Here is a 19,655-nt window from a genome sequence, read left to right on the forward strand (position 1 = left end):
AGAGAGAACAGGGTATGAAAGAGAGAGAACAGGGTATGAAAAAGAGAGAACAGGGTATGAAAAAGAGAGAACAGGGTATGAAAAAGAGAGAGAGAACGGGGTATGAAAGAGAGAGAGAGAACAGGGTATGAAAGAGAGAGAGAGAGATATCCAGGCATGCGCACAGGGTAAAACCGTGCATGCGGTGGCCGGATCAGGTAGAAGCCTGATCCGGCGGCCGGAATGTGCCATTGAGAAACATTGTCCCGCAGAGCCGGAAGGGCCGCATACGTCCATGTCCGGCTTTTTTCGCCGGACAAAAAAACGCTGCAGCACCCGTCCTGTCCGGCCGCCGGACAGAGGAATTCAGCCGGATCCGGTAGAAATCGGAACAAACGGAAACATATGCGGCGCGATCCGGCGCATGTGCTTCTCAATGACAAAAAAACGCATCCGGTGGTTAAAAAAAAAACGGATCCGTGTGTGTGGGGGGATTTACTGTGTGCGGGGGGGGGGGGGGAGAGATTTACTGTGTGCGGGGGGGGGAGATTTACCGTGTGCGGGGGGGGGGGGGGGGAGATTTACCGTGTGTTGGGGGGAGATTGACCGTGTGTTGGGGGGAGATTGACCGTGTGTTGGGGGGAGATTGACTGTGTGTTGGGGGGAGATTGACTGTGTGTTGGGGGGAGATTGACTGTGTGTTGGGGGGAGATTGACTGTGTGTTGGGGAAGGAGATTTATTATATGTGGGGGGAAAGTTACTGTGCGTGGGGGGGGTTGATTCACTGTGTGTGGAGATTTACTGTGTGTGGGGGGAGGAGATTTATTATGTGTTGGGTGGAGAGTTACTGTGTGTGTGGGGGATTTAATGTGTGTGGGGGAGATTTTCATACTTACAGCCATGTGACAACGAGCTTCTCTTCCTGCTTCTCTCAGTTTTTCACTGGACATTGAGAGAATTAGGGAGAGCGGCTCGTCGACAAGTCGCATGTGTGCTTGGGGTGTGGGATAGCCAAACTGAATTTTTGCCCGGGTGCCAGAAAACCTAGATACACCTCTGCCTGGAAGTCCATGCCATGTTCTGCACTGTGTCTATATTTTGCAGTAAGTGTAACGTTCTCCTATTACTGTAAAGATTTTATTGTTCCATGCAAAGAGACTGATAATCACCAAGAAAAGAGTAACACTCCCCATAGTGGATGTTACTGTGACACCGTCCCACCGATTTGACCTCGTGAAGTCCCGACCACCAAGGATTGATGTTCATTTGTGCGATTCCAGACCATTAAAGCCAACGCCACTCAGCAACAAATCACATGTAAAGCAGTGTGAACGGGTGCAAAAAAAGTGATCTCCTCACTCACACAGGGACAGAGGGCTCCATCACTGGATGTGGTGGTAATAATCGGGGGATTGGAAGCAGAGGTGGGGACTCGCTCTACCAGGGCATCTTGCCTTTAACCCAACCACCAACCTCCATGAATTTGGTTGCTCCAATGCAGAATCTGAGCAAGAGCCTAAGGCTAAATTCACACAATGCAGTTTGTGGACGTGCCTTTCTCCATGCACACCTTCCTATGCCCAAGGAGGGTCCTGCCATTTGCAAGTATTAGTCTGGCCCGTAAACAGTGTGCTGTGATTTCCGTGTGGAAAGTAGCCAACACTGGTCTGTATGCAGTTGCACGCACAGACAGAAAATACGCCAGTGTGAACTCAGCCTAATTCTGATACAAAGCCCCAAATCCTCTGCATAGGAAGGCTATAATTCTGGCTGCCTGCAGCCACCACTAGAGGGGGTTTGGTGCATACAGTTCTATCATTACACTCAATGGCTGAACTGTCCGCAGTGAGCGAGAGCGCCTCCCGGTTATTATTTACCTCTATGCATCAGCAGACAATTTTAGATTAGAAAAATGCAAAATGGGTGAACAATGACTTTACATATCAGCCATGATTTCCTTCACAGCCATTTGTAGATGGTTACCTCCTCTCTACAATTACTTGATGGGATAAACTTAAGAAAAAAACTTGATATCAAGCACTGAGCCGACCTTAGAGAATAGGCAGCCAGGGGCGATGGAATCAGACGATGGTGACGGGAGGATTTACCTTCTCTTTCCTCTTCGATCTGCGCCATTCTTAAGACCATAACAGAAGTGTCTTCTCTCTCCTGATCTGTGGTTATGTCAGTCTCGGGGTTCATCTCGCTCCATTCCAGGAGGGGGTTCTGCAGATCGTCCACGCTGCCGGACTCGCTAGTCTGAAACCATTACACAAAAGGTCACGGGGTATGGCAACACTTTGCTTATCAGGTGGGTACTCCCTGTAAATGGAACCCATGAACTTGCTAAGAACATCATCCACGACTTACACAATTCCTTCCAGGACGTGCAATATTTTACATGTGGACGATCAAAGGGCAATCCCATCTTATAATGTGATCATATAAGGTTTATTGATCGGTGGGGGTCTGATATTTGGGACCCCCACTGTTCCATAAAATAAAGGAGGCACAGCATTCCGGTGTCGCTACAATTCTTCCACTGCTGCCCCGTGTCATCTACTTGTTCAGGGAAATGCAGTCGGACCCATTACTTTCAAAGAAATGTGCTGCAGGTTCCTTGCACAGTGGGTGGGGTGAAGGAGGCGACTGTGCGGGGAAAAACAGTAAAAGGGTGACAGCCCTGATTTACATCATCCCCGAGTTAGTCCAATTGCGGAGACCCAGAATGAATGATATAATGGAACTTCTTTGTACTTTGTTACCTCCCGTCAAAAGACTACAGCCGGGAAGAGCTGGCGTCACCAGTCCCACTCATCTACTGATGGGGAAGGGTGCGGAGTCGGAATACCCCTTTAATATTTCGGGCAGCTTTACATAGTGTGTAGTTCACCTGTGAATCAGCTCTTTTTGCGACCTGCTCCAGATCCGCCTGCAGGATCCGCTGTTGTTCTTCGTACACCACAAGCTTAGTCAGCAGATGCTCTATAGGGAATGGAGGAAAAAAAAAAAAAAAAAGATAATCCCAATTTCTTCAAGATTATACAAAGTCAAGGATATGAAGACTTACAGCGATTCGCACCTTCAGGATTTTGTTTAATCCCCCTATACAGAAGCGGTGCACTTGTAACTCATTTTCTAATGTGGCTTTCCATGTCGGTGTCGTCCTGCATCATTGATTTTTGGCAAACTACAGAGTGACATTTGTCTTCTGCAGAAAATATAGAAATCATCCAGCACTATCTGGAGTATTAAATGAATGTGCAGGTGCACAGCTTCACAATAAGCTGTAATACTGCAGTACTGCAGTTCATGGACACTAAAAGTGTAAAAAACATAAAAAATATGTTTTATGTTTTTTTTAACACTTTTAATTAGTTCCCTTAGGGAACTGGAACCTGCAAGCGCCCCTTCTGCTGACATGTAAATAGTAAAACACTTGTTTGTGGGGTGCAGACCTAAATTCACTGTTCTCTGCAGCACATCGACCTTAGCAAACAGGACATGTGCTGCCGATAACATGATATTCTATGCAGGCAGCACGATCGTAGTAAAAATCTTTCTTTGTGCACAGAATTGTGTACACCAGAATTGTGTACTTACTTAAATGCCTATACTTTGAGGCTAAAAATATTTTTGTTATGGGCTTGATTAAAAATATCGCAGCCTTTGCCTTCCAAAGCCTGTAGGCTGCCTAAAGGCCACAGAATGAGCTCACTGAGAAACTATCAGTGAGCTCATTCTGATGATCTGAAATGGAGTTTGCAACTCTTGTCTTTTCTGAGCTCCTCTCAGCTGATTTTCAACCACAGACCACATCAAAGTTGAATGTGCAGTGAAACTATGAGCCTGTAAAAGATAAACGGTGCAAAATTTTTAATGCAACCCAATTGCAAACATTTAAATTTAGACCTTAAGGTATACCAAGGATTGCACAATGCTATTTTATATAACTGATTTTGCATTGTGGGCAACAAGGTGACTTGTCTCCGGGGTAGTTCTGATGACCGAGGCCCTATAGAACGTCAGTAAAGATACTGCAAGGTGTGATCATGTGACAATTACTGGGGTCTTACCATTAATGGACTGCAAATCTGCCACAGATTCCAGCTTCCCCTCCAACTCTTTCTTTTCCTCCTCCAGCTCGCCGATGCGCACGGCTAATGCCGACAGCTCCTGGTTCTTTGTTTCAGACTGTGAAAGAAAATGATGCAAAAAAAATTAGAAAGGAAAAAGTTTAAGGCCTCGTTCACACGTACCGTTTTTCGCGTTGCCGCGAAAAATAAGCATCCCAAGCATTCCTATGGGATTCCGCAATGCTGTGCTAGTGCTGCGGTTTTTACCGCGGTGGATCGCTTCGCGGTAAAAAACGCAACATGCTCATTAATTTAGCGGAATCGCGGTGATCCCGCACCCATAGGAATGCATTGTTCTGCTTACTTTCCGCATGTGGCTGTGCACACCATGTGAAAAGTAAGCAGAACATTTGCGGATGGTACCCACGGTCCGGAGGAGAGGAGACTGTCCTCCGGGCTGTGGGTACCATATCCCTGTAAAAAATAGAATTTAAAATAAAAATTTTTGTTATTTTCACCTTCCAACGTCCCGCGCAGCCTTCCCGCCTCTCTCCACGCTCCCGTTCCCAGTAAGCCTTTGCGAGCGATGACGTCCGTTCTCGCGGGATCGCGAAGTCTCACGGTCATTCACGCGACGTCATCGCGAATGACCGCGAGACATCGCGATCCAGCGAGAACAGACGTCATCGCGGTAATTGTTGCAAAGGATTACTGGGACCGGGAGCGTGGAGAGAGGCGGGAAGGCTGCGCGGGACGTCGGAAGGCGAGAGTAACAATATTTTTTTTTTTATTATTATTTTTTACATTCTATCTTTTACTATTGATGCCGCATAGGCGGCCTCAATAGTAAAAAGTTGGTCACACTCGTCAAACACTATGTTTGACGAGTGTGACCAACCTGTCAACGAGTTCTCCAAGCGATGCTACAGATCGCTTGGAAAACACTAGCATTTCTGCAGGCTAATTACGCTTGCGAAATGCTAGTTTTTCCGCGGGAAAATCGCAGGAATTTAAAATGCGATTTTCCCGCGGAATGGAATTCCGGAATTCTCGTGGTAATTTCCGCGAGAGTTCCGCTACGTGTGAACCCAGCCTAAATCGGAATCTCTGATCTCAGGAAGACGCAGAAAAGGGAGAGTTGCAGACACGGAAATTAGAGGACAGTCACTAGGTAGATTGTGAGAATCAGGCAGGTGGGAAAGGAGAGAAAAGATGGAGGACAGGCCAAACGAAAGCAGTACTTGTACAATTTTTAGTTCTTCTTCCAACTGCCTGATTCTGGATTTGGACCATGCCTTCATTTTAAGGAATTTTGCATCGGATCTACTTGCCTCTTCGGTTTTCAACTTTACTTCATCTGGAAAAAAAAAAAAAAAAAGAAAAAATAATGCATTATAAGCAGAAAAAAATAATTAAAGCTGATTGCAAAGTGCCTCCCCCCCTGCTGGAACCTGAAGTGATCAGCTGTAGGAAACCTGTCAGCTATTGCTCAATTTCCCTGCAGCGCCTCCGCAGGAAAAACTAAGCAATACACCGCGCCCACTGAAATACATAGATAGTTTGCGCAAAACAGGACAGGTCCTCCAGAAAGAGAGACGCTTTTGTAACCACTCACCGCTCTAACAAAAGATGATGATCCTGATCAGTGGACCCTCTACATTAAAGGGGCTGTCCAAGAGTAAAGTAATTTTTTTATAGGTATAAATTGGTTAAAAATAATAAACTGTTGCACAGTCACCTACCAGAATCCTCGCAGATCCGATGCAGGCCGCTCTGGTAGTCTATAACAAAAGAGGTATTTTTCTCGTTCGGAAGTCTTAGCACCACTGTAGTCTGTAACTGACTGAAGCTCGTGTCATTCGGAGATCCCGCCGGGTGACTAGAAAAGCAATACCAGTCTACCTGACCGCTGCAGCTAATTACAGGCCGCAGCGGTGCCGGGACGGAGACTTCCAAATGGAGAAGACTCCACTTCCGGATTTGGCAGAAACCTCGGGAGCGGCCTGCACTGATCTACAGGGGTGCTGTAAGGTGATTATGCCTCAATTCATTATTTTTAGTCAACTCATGGCTAAAAAAAAAATAAAAAAAAAAAAAAAAAAAATAATAATTTACTGTCTCTACCATGCTCTATAAATATCCGGTATGGGCCTAATAAAGGAATGAACCTAAACCTGAAGAAAGAAGTACGAGTGCGTGCCAGGTCGGGTGTATGCAGCGGCTCAGAAACTGACACCCAAGTACCGGCTGTGTTATACAGCAGGCACCGGCCTCTAACAGCAGAGACACAGGATGGCTTTTAACTTATAAAAGGGAAGAAAAAAAAACTATAAACTGAAAAGTAAAACTAATCTAATATGTGGATTAAAAAAAAAAATATATAATGCTCAGAAGGAAAGAAAAAATGAAAGCACAAAAATAAAAAATGGCTACAATAGGAAGGGGTTAAAGACGGATGTTATAGGTAATTTGCCAGCAATACCTGGCATTGGAAATGCTTCCGCTATGTGATTTTACTTTTACCTTGTAGTTTGATAACTGCAGGGTTTGCGGTCGCACCGGTCCCTTCCCGGACATCTCCGGGGCTCGCCAGGCCTTGGAGCTGGTTCTGCAGTTGTTGTATAGTCTGACCTTTCTCCTGCATTTCTCCATCGTGCTTCTCTTTGATTTCTTGCAGAGCCGAGCTGTGCCGCAGTCTGAGTGCTTGCACTTCGGTCTCATGTTTCTCCATCATGTCTTTAAGTTGTGCTCTCATTACATGCTTCTCCGCATCCAGCTTGGATTGCAAGTTCTGCTTTTCAGACTGGAGAAACCTGCACGTCTCAGACATTTCCTAAAAAAATAAAAGGGATTGTCCAAACTCATGACATGGTAGACTATGCTAGCTCCGGTGGTACATTTCGGACACTAGCGATAACCTATTCTGTGGATAAATGATAATTTGCGGAGTTGGGACAACCCCTTTAAATACTTTCCAGACAGAAAAACAGGATTTTTGGGTTGCTTACCGTAAAATCTGTTTCTCGGAGCCTTCACTGGGGGACACAGAGACCTTGGGTGTATGCTGCTGCCACTAGGAGGCTGACACTATGCACAAAAAAAGATAGCTCCTCCTCCGCAGTATACACCCCACCGACCGGCAGAGAATTCCTCAGTTAGTGAGAAAGCAGTAGGAGAAGTAACAGAATAGGTTGACAACATAAACAACTCAACTGTAACCATTCAACCAAAGTAAGAACAGGAGCTGTAAAACATGGGAGGGTGCTGTGTCCCCCAAAGAAGGCTCCGAGAAACAGATTTTACGGTAAGCAACCCAAAAATCCTGTTTTCTCGTTCGCCTTATTGGGGGACACAGAGACCTTGGGACGTCCCAAAGCAGTCCCTGGGGTGGGAAACAAACTTCCATCAGGCCAGCGGACTCACCACCGCGGCCTGCAGAATCCGTCTACCTAGGCTGGCATCCGCCGAAGCGTAGGTGTGGACTCTGTAGAATTTCACAAACGTGTGAACCGATGACCATGTTGCAGCTTTGCAAAGCTGCAGTGCGGAAGCTCTGTGGCGCACCGCCCAGGAGGCACCCACTGCTCGAGTAGAGTGGGCCCTGATACCCGGAGGGGCTCCGCGACGCTTAACACGGTAGGCCTCCAGGATAGCCGATCTGATCCAGCGAGCAATGGTGGCTTTTGACGCCGGGTGACCTTTCCGCGCTCCATCAGGGATAATGAAAAGAGACACTGTCTTTCGCAAGGAAGTCGTCCTAGACAGATAGACTCTTACCGCCCTAAACAGGTCCAGCTTGTTCAAGGACCGCTCTCGGGGATGAGTTGGATTCGGACAAAAGGACGGGAGCACGATATCCTCGTTGAGGTGAAACGAGGACACCACCTTCGGAAGGAACGAGGGCGGAGGCCGCAGAACTACCTTATCCTGGTGGAGAACCAGAAAGGGAGAGCGGCACGAAAGAGCTGCCAATTCCGACACGCGCCGGACGGAGGTGATGGCCACCAGAAAGGCTACCTTCCAAGAAAGGAGAGAAAGGGAAATATCCCTGAGGGGTTCAAAGGGCGGACCTTGCAGAACCTCAAGAACCAGATTAAGATCCCATGGATCCACGGGCGCCCGGTACGGCGGGACCGTGTGAGCCACGCCCTGAAGAAAGGTCTTAACCTGAGGACGGGAAGCCAACGTTTTCTGAAACAGAATGGACAGCGCCGAAACTTGACCCTTCAGGGAACTGAGGGCAAGCCCCGCATCCAATCCTGCCTGAAGAAACGCTAGGACTGAAGGGAGCGAAAAGGACATGGGCGCGACGTCATTGGTCTCACACCAAGTGAAATAGGCCTTCCAAGTACGGTAGTAAATCTTGGAAGATGATGGCTTTCTGGCTCGGATCATGGTCTGAATTACGTGGTCGGAAAATCCTGCTCGTTTCAGAACCTCGGTCTCAACAGCCACGCCGTTAAATTGAGCGGCCGAGAATTGGGGTGGCAAATCGGACCCTGAGACAGCAGATCTGTTCTGTCTGGAAGCTTCCAGGGGGAGTCCGCGAGAAGGTTGACAATGTCCGCGAACCAAGACCTTCTGGGCCAATTCGGGGCGATGAGAATGACCGGAAGTCCTTCTGCCTTGATCTTCTTCAACAGCTTGGGAAGAAGAGGCAGAGGAGGGAACAGGTAGGGAAGTTCGAACTGGGACCAAGGAATGGCCAGGGCGTCGGCGCCCACTGCCAGAGGGTCCCGAGACCTGGACACGAATTGTGGGACTTTCCTGTTGAGGCGAGACGCCATGAGGTTTACATCCGGGGTTCCCCACCGAAGGCAGAGCAGATGAAAGACTTCCGGATGTAGGGACCATTCTCCCGCCGCGAGACCCTCGCGGCTGAGAAAATCGGCGGCCCAGTTGTCTACGCCGGGAATGTGAACCTCGGAAATTGTCGGGACGGAAATCTCCGCCCAACGAAGAATCTTGGACACCTCCGCCAGGGCTGAAACACTCCGTGTTCCCCCTTGGCGGTTGACATATGCCACCGCTGTGGCGTTGTCTGTCTGAATCCGTACCGGCAGTCCCTTGAGGAGCCTTTCCCAGTGGACCAGAGCAAGATGGATCGCGCGAATCTCCAGAACGTTGATCGGTAGCGCTGATTCCCGATCCGACCATCGACCCTGAACAGTGTGGTTGCGGAACACAGCACCCCAACCGAGGAGACTGGCATCTGTGGTTACTATCTGCCAGTGAATGGGAAGGAAGGATCGACCCGATAGAAGGAGAGGTGACGACAACCACCAGTTGAGAGACCGCTTGATCCGGTAAGAAAGATGGACAGGGCGATCCAGGGACCGAGGCGACCTGTTCCACTTCGACAGAATGGCCTGCTGGAGAGGCCTGGCGTGAAATTGGGCAAAGGGAACTGCCTCTATCGCCGCGACCATCTTTCCCAGGACCCTCATGGCTGTACGGAGGGATGGGAATCGCGAGGTCTGCAGCGATCGTACTTCCTGCTGCAGAGAGAGAATCTTTTCTTGTGGGAGAAAGACCCTTGACCGACGAGTGTCGAACAGAAGACCTAGAAAGACCAGGCGTTGGGTAGGAACCAGACAGGACTTTTTCCTGTTGACGATCCACCCGAAATTGGAAAGAGTGTCCAGGACGATTGACAAACTTTGGTGAGCCTGTTGGAATGAGGGAGCCTTGATCAGAATATCGTCTAGGTACGGGAAAAGAACGAGGCCTCTGACTCTCAACAAAGCCATCAACGCAGCCATGATCTTCGTGAAGACTCTGGGAGCGGTGGCAAGACCGAAGGGCAGTGCGACAAACTGGTAGTGGTGCTGTCGAATCGCAAAGCGCAGGAACTTCTGATGTCCGGAGAAAATTGGAACATGTAAATAGGCATCTTGGATGTCTATTGAGCACATGAATTCCTGCTCCTCCATGGAGGCGATGACCGAGCGAAGCGACTCATGCGGAAGTGGCGAAGGCGGATCCACTTGTTGAGCAGCTTGAGATCCAAGATGGGTTGAACTGCGCCGTCTTTTTTCGGCACTACAAACAGGTTCGAGTAGAACCCCGTGAAGCGCTCCGATTCGGGAACGGGCACAATCACCCCGGAACTGAGGAGAGCGGCGATAGCTGTAGAGAACCCCGGGATCAAGGCTGGATCCTTTGGAGGCCGGGATTCGAAGAAACGATCCCGTGGGAGAGAGACGAACTCTATCTTGTATCCTGAGGATACGACCTCCCTGACCCAGGCGTCCTCCACGGCGGCCAGCCAAAAGTCCCTGAAGGAAAGAAGTCGACCTCCCAATTGGAAAGGCCCTTCGCGTGCCCGATGATAGTCATGCTGAAGTAGACCGTCCAGATCTAGATCTGGACGGTCTGCCCTGGGAGGAGTGGGGTCGCCAGGAAGGAGTGGGTCTGAAGGAAACTTTCCTTCTCTCCTGGCGAGCCTGCGGTCTCTGTTGGCTGGAGGAGTTGTCCGCCGTATTGAAACGGCGGAAAGTCCGAAAGGGTCGAAACTGACGCCTTAGTGGGGGTCTGCGAGGCTTGGACTGAGGGAGGAGTGAACTCGTGCCTCCGGTGGCGTCCTTAATAATCTGGTCCAATTGGGACCCAAAGAGGCGCACCCCCTGAAAAGGCAGGTTAGTGAGGGACTTTTTAGAAGACAAGTCCGCTTGCCATGCCTTTAGCCAAAGTGTACGTCGAATTGCAATAACGTTGCTTGACGCCTGAACTGCACAGGATGCAGCATCCAAGGAAGCGGAGAGAAGATAGTCCCCAGCATGGGAGATCTGATTGGCGAGATTGGCCAAATGCTCCTGTTGCGCCTTATCTAAGATGCCCTGCCGAAGGTCGTCTGCCCACGTGGCTATGGTCTTTGCTGTCCAGGATGAAGCAAAGATTGGACACACCGCCGCTGAAGCCGCTTCAAAGGCAGACTTCGCCAGGGATTCTATAATCCTGTCATTAGAATCCTTTAGGGACGCCACGCCTGAAAGCGGGAGAACCGTGTTATTGGATAGCCTGGACACGGGCGGATCGACCGAGGGAGAGGCCGACCAGTTGTCCGTGAGCTCCTTAGCAAATGGGTAGAGTATGCCGAGACGTTTTCCTCTTTGAAAGCGTCTGGTCGGATCCTCTCTTTCCTTGGTAAAAATTTTCCCAAACTGGGAATGGAAAGGAAAAACCCTGAAGGGAGTTTCTGCCCATCTGAACGAAACCTCCTGATCTGAGGATTTCGCAGGGGAGTCAGCAATATCGAAGGTATGATGGATCGCAGCAATGAGGTCCTGCACTGTGACCTTCATGCTTGCATCCTGGTCTGAATCCAGCTCTAAAATCCCCTCAGATGACCTGTCCGAAAGCGCTTCCCCTGACTCGGGAGAGGAGGCCCGAGAGGGAGACTGGTGAGAAGGGCTATGCGGTAAGATGGGACTAGGAGAGGATTCCGGCTGGGAATCTTGCCTGGGTCTTTTGCGACTACCGCTGGCTGATTCAGATGGAACAATTTGGGACCTGCTTGGCCCTGCTGAAGAGTCCAGGGGCAACTTATCAAGAACGGCCACCAGGGACTGAGACACCCTGGTGAGGTCTGCCACTGATTGAGATAGCGAGGAGGCCCAGCCAGGCATGGGGGGCTCACTCTCACCTGGGGCCGCAGATGGCTCCTGGACGGCGTCAGGCTGAATTGGATTGCTACAATCCAGGCAGAGGGGAGTGGACTGGCCTGAGGGAAGTTTGCGATTGCACGAAGAACATGCAAAGTACTTGACTAAAGTGCAGGGGGGGGCGGTAGAGCGGGTACGATCAGACTTAGACATAGTGAAAAGCTGAGGTAATGCCGGAAGGTTGGGGGACAGAGGGCGGAGAAGGGTCAGTCTGCAGTGCAGAGCTACTCACGGTCCGGTGTCCCCAGAAGCGATGCTCTGCGACCTGTCAGTGGATGCAGGTCAGAGCGAAATCCGGCCGACAGACCTCCTGAAAAAAACCAGCTGGAGAAGATGCTGTCCAGTGAAGAGCTGGTGCCCGGCTAACAGGCTGGGAAAATGGCGCCGTCCTGAGAAAAAGCGCGCCTTAGGAGAGGAGGGAGGGCGGAGCACCACGCAGGGTTAACGATTCACCGCCCCCTAGCCAATAACAGGCTGGGCAGGTGAAGGACAGGCGGTGAGAGGGCCTGGGAAGCGCGGGAGAGAAGCCTGCTTAGAAGAAAGGGGCGGGGGCGTGGCCGCGACGCAGCGGTAGGCCCGAACTGAAGCCGGGGCCTAAATTAGTTGCGGCGGCCGCCTGTCAGCAGGGGGTCGGCGCGGAGGTCCGAAAAAGTGGGACGCCGCAGTCGCAAGTCGCTCCCAATGGGAAAAAACCCTGTGCTCCCTGTACCCAGAAAGGGGGGAGGGAAGGGGGGGGATGCCCAGCAACATTGAGCTGCCTATAGCCTTGTGGCGACTGCGAGCAACCGCAGCGCCTACCCCTGTGACCATTGAAGAGGTGACCGTCGGGAATGGGCAGCCAGGTAAATAAATATGAAGCCGGGGCCTAATACTCACCCATCCACGATCCGTTACCTGTCTGAAGAAGTCTTGCGTCTCATCCAACCGACAGGCTCTGGTAGGCGAGTGGGAGGGAGACTGGCGACAAGGACCCCTGGAGTCGCTGGCACATCTTGGTGTCGGCGTCCGTCTGGCTGGTCCTGCCGCGGAGAACTGCAAGGATACGGGGTGGCAGTACACGCCGTACTTGCAGACTCCATGTGGGAGTACAGATGTGACTTTTCACTCTGTATCCCTCCGTAGAACCTGAAAAGGAACGACGCACGACGAGGTAGATATGGGTCTAATAAAAGACCCGTGTCCACCTCCTACTGACACTAAGCTAAACTGAGGAATTCTCTGCCGGTCGGTGGGGTGTACACTGCGGAGGAGGAGCTATCTTTTTTTGTGCATAGTGTCAGCCTCCTAGTGGCAGCAGCATACACCCAAGGTCTCTGTGTCCCCCAATAAGGCGAACGAGAAATGTCCCATAAACAATATCTACAGAACGGTAATAAATGTGATTTCTGGTGATCTGACCAATGCAAACCCCACCAATCCCTAAAAATTGGCGTACCACCACTGGTGCATTCCCCGTCTGTAGGATTGTGGTCCTACACAAAGAGCTTTGGATCCCCAGATCTAAAGATCAGTGGTGGTTTCAGCAGCCGGACCCCCAGCAATCATACATTTATTATTCCCAATATCCAACACATTTCTTTTATTTTTGTCCTATTGTAAAATAAATAAAAATAACTAATGAAGTAACTTTCAAAAAAAAAAACCAAAAAACAAAAACTCAGTTTTGGGTTTACAGCTGCCATGAAAATTTATGTGTTTAAAGAACAATAAACAGTTGTGAATACGGGGTGTGTAAACCCGCAAAACCCTCATACTGTAACTCGGGAGAAGTCTAGGAACAGAAGTAGATTATTTGCGACCAATGACTTACGGAGATCTGCCGATCTTTATTATCCAGCTCCTTCTGTAAAACATCGATCACTTGATTCTTTCCGGATAACACCTCTTCGTCCTCGTGAAGTTTCTGCTTCAGAGCCTTGAGCAGCTGAAGACACAGACACTTGGTAAATAATTTGTGATTAATGCCATAGTCCTCACATCCTTCCAGCAGCCTGTACCTACACATTGCTTGTCCTTCCCCTTTAAATATACATCTATTGCAAAACAGCAACTAATAGACAGTGAGGAGGGAGAGGAGGGGGATGCAGCTGAAGAACCTCAGTGTTTTAGTAAAACAGGATGCGGGATGGAAAGAAGCAGAAGGGTAATATTTGATGCATCACAGCAGGAGAGAGAAAGCACATCTTCAGAAATTGGCAAAGGAAAAGACGGGAGGTTCGGCTCAAGATTTCTGGCTGAGGTGCAAATGGTGTGGTGGTGAAAAATGAAATTCCAGCGTCTTTTTTTTTTCTCTTTATTTTATTTTCTGTATTGGTTAATATCATATTTTAGTAGATGGGACCTTTACAAATGTCGAATCGAATATGCTTTATTTCTTTACATGGGAAAAAGTTATTTGGATTTATTATTTTATTTTTTTAATTTTTCTAAACTTTTTTTTGTTATTTTTAAATCTATGATCAGTTGTTCGATTGTACTACATACTTATTTAATCCTATAAAGCCCACTGGCAGCTAAGATGACCCATTGGCACCAAGCGATCACATCATGACGGGACCCAGGGCAGGTGTGATCCAGTGATCGTGCTATGTAAATGCAGCTATCAGTGACTGACAGCAGGATTTAAATGATTAAACATCGGGCATTGAAGCGAGCTCCTGTTGCTGCCGCCACATGAAGATGTCGGCTGTGTAAAACAGCAGATATCTCCCAGTTATGCTGCGGGATCAGCTCCTGAGCCCGCTGTGTACACCAGTAGCTGACGTTCTATTACGCCACGTGTCAGGAACGAGTTACAAAGGACTTAGAAAATTGCTACTTCCAATAGGAAGAGAACTTTAAGAAGAGGTTATAAAAAAAAACATTTTGTATAACAATAAGGAGATTTTTGTGTACTCACCGTAAAATCTCTTTCTCTTAGCCTTTAATTGGGGGACACAGAACCGTGGGTGTTATGCTGCTGTCCACTAGGAGGCGACACTATGCATAATCTGAAAAAGATTAACTTTGGCTCCTCCTCTGCAGTATACACCCCTGGACGGCGTCAGCCTTCTCCAGTTTTGTGCAAAAGCATTAGGAGGAATATACCAGAAACATAACCATGCCTGTAAAAAAAAAGGCTACTATAAACAGGCTCAAACAACAATATGAGAACCCAACCGTAACAACGGCCCGCAAGGGCTACAGGGTGGGAGCTGTGTCCCCCAATTAAAGGCTAAGAGAAAGAGATTTTACGGTGAGTACACAAAAATCTCCTTTACTCTGTCGCCTTATTGGGGGACACAGAACCGTGGGACGTCCTAAAGCAGTCCCTGGGTGGGAAGCAGTGGACGAATATTGTGCCGACAGTCCCCTAGACTTGGAGTACTGCCGCCTGCAGGACCCGTCTACCCAGGCTCGCATCCGCTGAGGACTGGGTATGCACTCTGTAGTGTTTTGTAAATGTGTGCAGGTTAGTCCAAGTGGCTGCCTTACACACTTGATGTGCTGAGGCTTGATGCCGAATGGCCCAAGAGGCCCCTACCGCCCGCGTAGTGTGTGCCGTGATACCGGCCAGAAGAGGAGAATTGTTGAGGAGGTAAGCCTCTTGAATGGTGGACTTGATCCACCTAGCAAGGGTGGCTTTGGAAGCCGGTAGGCCCTTGCGAACGCCTTCTGGAATAAGGAAAAGTGAATCAGACTTCAGGAAAGGAGCAGACCTAGACACGTAAACACGCAATGCCCTGACAAGGTCAAGCGTATGCAGAGCCTTCTCTACCCTATGAACGGGAGCCGGGCAAAGAGACGGTAGTGATATTTCCTCATTGAGGTGGAAGCTGGACCCGACCTTCGGAAGGAAGGATGGTACTGTACGGAGAACCACCTTGTCCTGATGAAAAACCAGGAAGGGTCGTCTGCAGGAAAGAGCTGAAAGTTCAGACACCCTGCGTAGCGAGGTGATTGCCACCAGGAAAACCACTTTCTGCGATAGAAAGCGGAGTGAGACCACCCTAAGGGGTTCAAAAGGTGGTGACTGTAGTGCTGTCAAGACCAGGTTGAGGTCCCACGTCTCCAACGGACGTTTGTAGGGGGGAACCAATCGGGAAACCCCTTGGAGAAAAGTCTACACTTGCGGCTTGTTAGCAATACGCCTCTGAAAGAGCACTGAAAGCGTTGAGACCTGGCTCTTCAGCGAGCCCAGGGATAGCCCGGCGTCCAGGCCTGACTGAAGGAACCCGAGGGCCTTTGGAAGAGAATAGGGAAGTGGAATCTGCCCACGAGAGTCGCACCATGTGAAGAAAAACCTTCCAGGTACGATAGTAAATCCTGGCTGAAGTTGGCTTTCGAGCCCTGATCATGGTTTTAACAACGTCCGGTGAAAAACCTGCTTGGGTCAAAACCCAGGTCTCAATGGCCACTCCGTCAAATTGAGAGCCCTTGAGTTCTGGTGGAAGAACGGGCCTTGTGACAGGAGGTCGGGACGTGTGGGGAGACGCCAGGGAGCGTCTGCTGTGAGTTGCACGACGTACCATGTACGCCTGGGCCAGTCTGGAGCGATCAGAATGGTGGGAACACCCTCTTGTTTGATCTTCCTCAGGACTCTGGAGATCAGGGGGAGGGGTGGAAAAATGTACAGAAGCTGGAACTGGGTCCAGTCCTGAACCAGGGCATCTGCTCCGAGCGATCGCGAATCGCGCGTCCTGGCCATGAAATTGGGAACCTTGGCATTGAGATGGGATGCCATCAGATCCACGTCCGGGGTCCCCCAACGATGACAGATCTGACCAAAGACTTCGGGATGGAGAGACCATTCCCCAGAGTCCATTCCTTGTCGGCTGAGATAGTCGGCTTCCCAGTTGTCCACGCCCGGAATGTGGACCGCGGAGAGTACCGACCTTGCATCCTCCGCCCACTGTAGGATACGCGTTACTTCGGTCATCGCCTGGATGCTGCGGGTGCCGCCTTGATGGTTCACGTATGCCACTGCCGTGGCATTGTCCGACTGTACTCTGATATGAAAGTCTGCCAGCAAGTGATGGAAGGCTTGCAACGCCAGGAAGATGGCCCGAATTTCCAGGATGTTGATGGGCATGGTCGATTCCCTTGGTGACCACCTGCCTTGCGCTCTGTGATGTAGGTGCACCGCGCCCCAACCCATAAGGCTTGCGTCGGTGGTCAAAACCTTCCATTGACCGGAAAGGATTTTCCCCTTGCAAGCGAGGTTGGCTTGAGCCACCAGTGCAGGGACCTCCTGGTGTTTGCTGATAACCGGAACTCCCTGTCGAGGGAGAACGGATTCCTGTCCCAGGACTTGAGGATGGCCAGTTGAAGGGGTCTGAGGTGAAACTGGGCAAATGGTACCGCCTCCATTGCTGCTGCCATCCTGCCAAGTACTCTCATGGTATACCGGAGAGATCTGGGGGACTTGCGGAGGAGTGTGTGAACTCCCAGACGGAGAGCCAGTGCCTTGTCCCTGGGGAGGATCACCAGACCCTTGGAGGTGTCGAATAGCATCCCCAGGAAGGTCAGAGACTGACTCGGGGTAGTCGAGGACTTCTGTAAATTGACTAACCATCCCAGGCGCGTCAGAGTGTCGATCGTGATCGAGACGTTGACCTCGCAGTCCTTGAGGGTGGAGGCCTTGATGAGAAGGTCGTCCAGGTATGGAACGACTACTATGCCTCTGGAGTGCAGAACATCCATGGTAGCTGCCATGACCTTTGTAAATGTTCTGGGGGCCGTGGCCAGACCGAACGGGAGGGCCACAAACTGATAATGGTCTTGGTTGATTGCGAATCTGAGAAACCTCTGATGGGCGGGAGCAATTGGTATATGCAGGTATGCGTCCTGTATGTCTATGGAGGCAAGATATTCTCCTTTTTCCATAGACGCAACGATTGACCGGAGGGATTCCATGCGGAAGTGACGAACTCGAACGTACTTGTTGAGTTGCTTGAGGTCTAGTATGGGTCGGTTGCTGCCTCCCTTCTTGGGCACCACGAACAGGTTGGAGTAGAACCCTCGGAAGCGCTCTTCTGCTGGGACTGGCACTATGACTCCTGCTCGCAGGAGGGAAGAAACCGCTTGACGGAAGGCCTGAGCTTTGAGCGGGGATTTTGGAGGGACAGATGGAAAAAACCTGTGCGGTGGGCTGGTAGTAAACTCGATTTTGTATCCTGAAGACACTATTTCCTTTACCCACTTGTCTTCTGTAATAGGCAGCCAGACCTGCTGAAAGAGTAGCAGTCGTCCGCCAACAAGTGGGGTGTCTTCGAGAGGGCATGAGTCAGGACGAGGGAAAAGTCTGAGGTTTTCCTCCTTTAGGTTTTGCCTGGCTTGCCTTTGATTGCCAGTTCCTGTCCGGCCTCTGTGCCGCCGTGTGTTGTCCCTGCGGGGGGAACGATTACGGTTTTGTGCTGGGCGTGAGACAGACCAGCCCGAAGAATTCCGAAAGGATCGGAAACGAGATTGATTACGCCTTTTAAACGTGCCTTTTGGTCTTAGTTGAGGGAGGGAAGTACTTTTGCCCCCGGTAGCATTGGATATCATTGTATCCAGCTTTTCACCGAAAAGACGGCCACTGAAGTACGGGAGATTTGTTAGGGACTTTTTTGAGGCCGCATCCGCTTTCCATTCTCTTAGCCAGAGAATACGCCGGATTGTAATGGCGTTTGATGCTATTCCCGCTATTCCTCTTGCAGAGTCCAACGCTGCAAGGACCATGTAATCTGCCACCACTGCAATTTGCACCGCCTGGTCCGCCATCTGAGGATTTGAAGCTTGAAGGCCCTTTTGCAATAGAGCAGCCCAAGCCATGATGGCCTTGGCTGCCCAGACTAAAGCAAATGCGGGAGCCAAAGAGGCACCTGCCGCTTCAAAGATTGAACGAGCCATGCGTTCGACTTGTCTGTCTGCCGTGTCCTTGAGGGTTGATCTGTCCGGCAGCGAGAGAAGCGTTTGTGCTGCCAGCCCAGAGACTGGAGGGTCCACTTCAGGCGGATCTGTCCAATCCTTGGTGTCTTTCTGTGGAAAGGGGTATTTTGCTTCCAAATACTTGCGATTGGCGAATTTTTTCTCAGGCTGCGAAAAATGCTTAGAAAGGATTTTTTGGAATTCCGGGTGATTAGGGAAGACCTTCGATGGTTTCTGAACACTTTCAAAGGAAATGTTGTGTTCTGGTGCTTCCGGGGTTGGATCTGAAATGTCCAGCACCCGAAGGATGGAAGAGACGATATCCTCAACTATCGCAGTATTGCTAGGGGGACTAGGGAGCAAAGCGTTCTCTGTTTCGTTATCTGAATTGGAGTCACATATGCCCTCTGAGTCCTGCGCATCGCTAAGGAGCTCCCTAGCGGGCGAACTAGAGCGGAGGTTTCCCGTAGTCTGGGATCATTGTGGAGATCCGCATTGTCCTTCTCTATCAGGGGACGGCCTCGGTGACCTGAGGCCACTGTGTCTTTCCCTGGAGGGGGAAGACCTATTGCTATGTGAGGACACAGCTGAACGCGACCTGTGGGTCCGCTTACGCCTCGAACTGTCGGAAGCGCCCTGATCATGAGACCGGACGTCCCTTTGCTGGGTAACGTTCATAGCGGAGACATGACCCTGCAGTAATGTGGAGGTCAGGTTATCTATAGACTGTGTCATAGACTGCGACATCTGAGTTGCCCATTCCAGCGCAGTAGCGGTCGCAGAAGCGTTGGTAGGGACTTCTTGGGGTTCTGCTCCGTTTTTTTGGGTACAGTCCCGGCAGTGCGGATACGACATAGTACCTAGGCTGATTAATAGAGACCCTACAGGGGTATCTACGCAGAGGAAAAAGGAGTAGGAGAGCGCTATAGGTTATAGGAATTCACAGCTGAGTACCAAGGACCCAGCTGTGATCTTACCCCACCGGTGCTCCCCTTAGGTCCAGCGCTGATAAGCCCCATGTCCTGTGCCCCCCGGAGACTCTGT

At 50.2% G+C, this 19,655-nt stretch overlaps 1 protein-coding gene across 5 annotated transcripts in view; it reads right to left on the minus strand.

The window, feature by feature from the left end:
- The window catches only part of LOC141046940 (uncharacterized), a 91,083-nt gene that overhangs the window by 52,166 nt on the left and 19,262 nt on the right, over positions 1–19,655 (minus strand). For 3 of the 5 annotated variants that reach the window (XM_073541775.1, XM_073541776.1, XM_073541774.1), the window contains exons 9-14: positions 13,531–13,644; positions 6,580–6,889; positions 5,304–5,413; positions 4,057–4,174; positions 2,874–2,965; positions 2,089–2,239 (exon numbers count right to left, since the gene is read on the minus strand). In XM_073541775.1, coding sequence (XP_073397876.1) covers positions 2,089–2,239; positions 2,874–2,965; positions 4,057–4,174; positions 5,304–5,413; positions 6,580–6,889; positions 13,531–13,644 — 895 coding nt within the window. The remainder of the gene's footprint in view (positions 1–2,088; positions 2,240–2,873; positions 2,966–4,056; positions 4,175–5,303; positions 5,414–6,579; positions 6,890–13,530; positions 13,645–19,655) is intronic. The other 2 variants (XM_073541778.1, XM_073541777.1) reach the window with 1 other exon arrangement.

Source organism: Dendrobates tinctorius, unplaced genomic scaffold, assembly GCF_039654945.1.
Source record: "Dendrobates tinctorius isolate UK_male_01 unplaced genomic scaffold, ASM3965494v1 ptg000124l, whole genome shotgun sequence".
Classification (NCBI taxonomy): domain Eukaryota; kingdom Metazoa; phylum Chordata; class Amphibia; order Anura; family Dendrobatidae; genus Dendrobates; species Dendrobates tinctorius.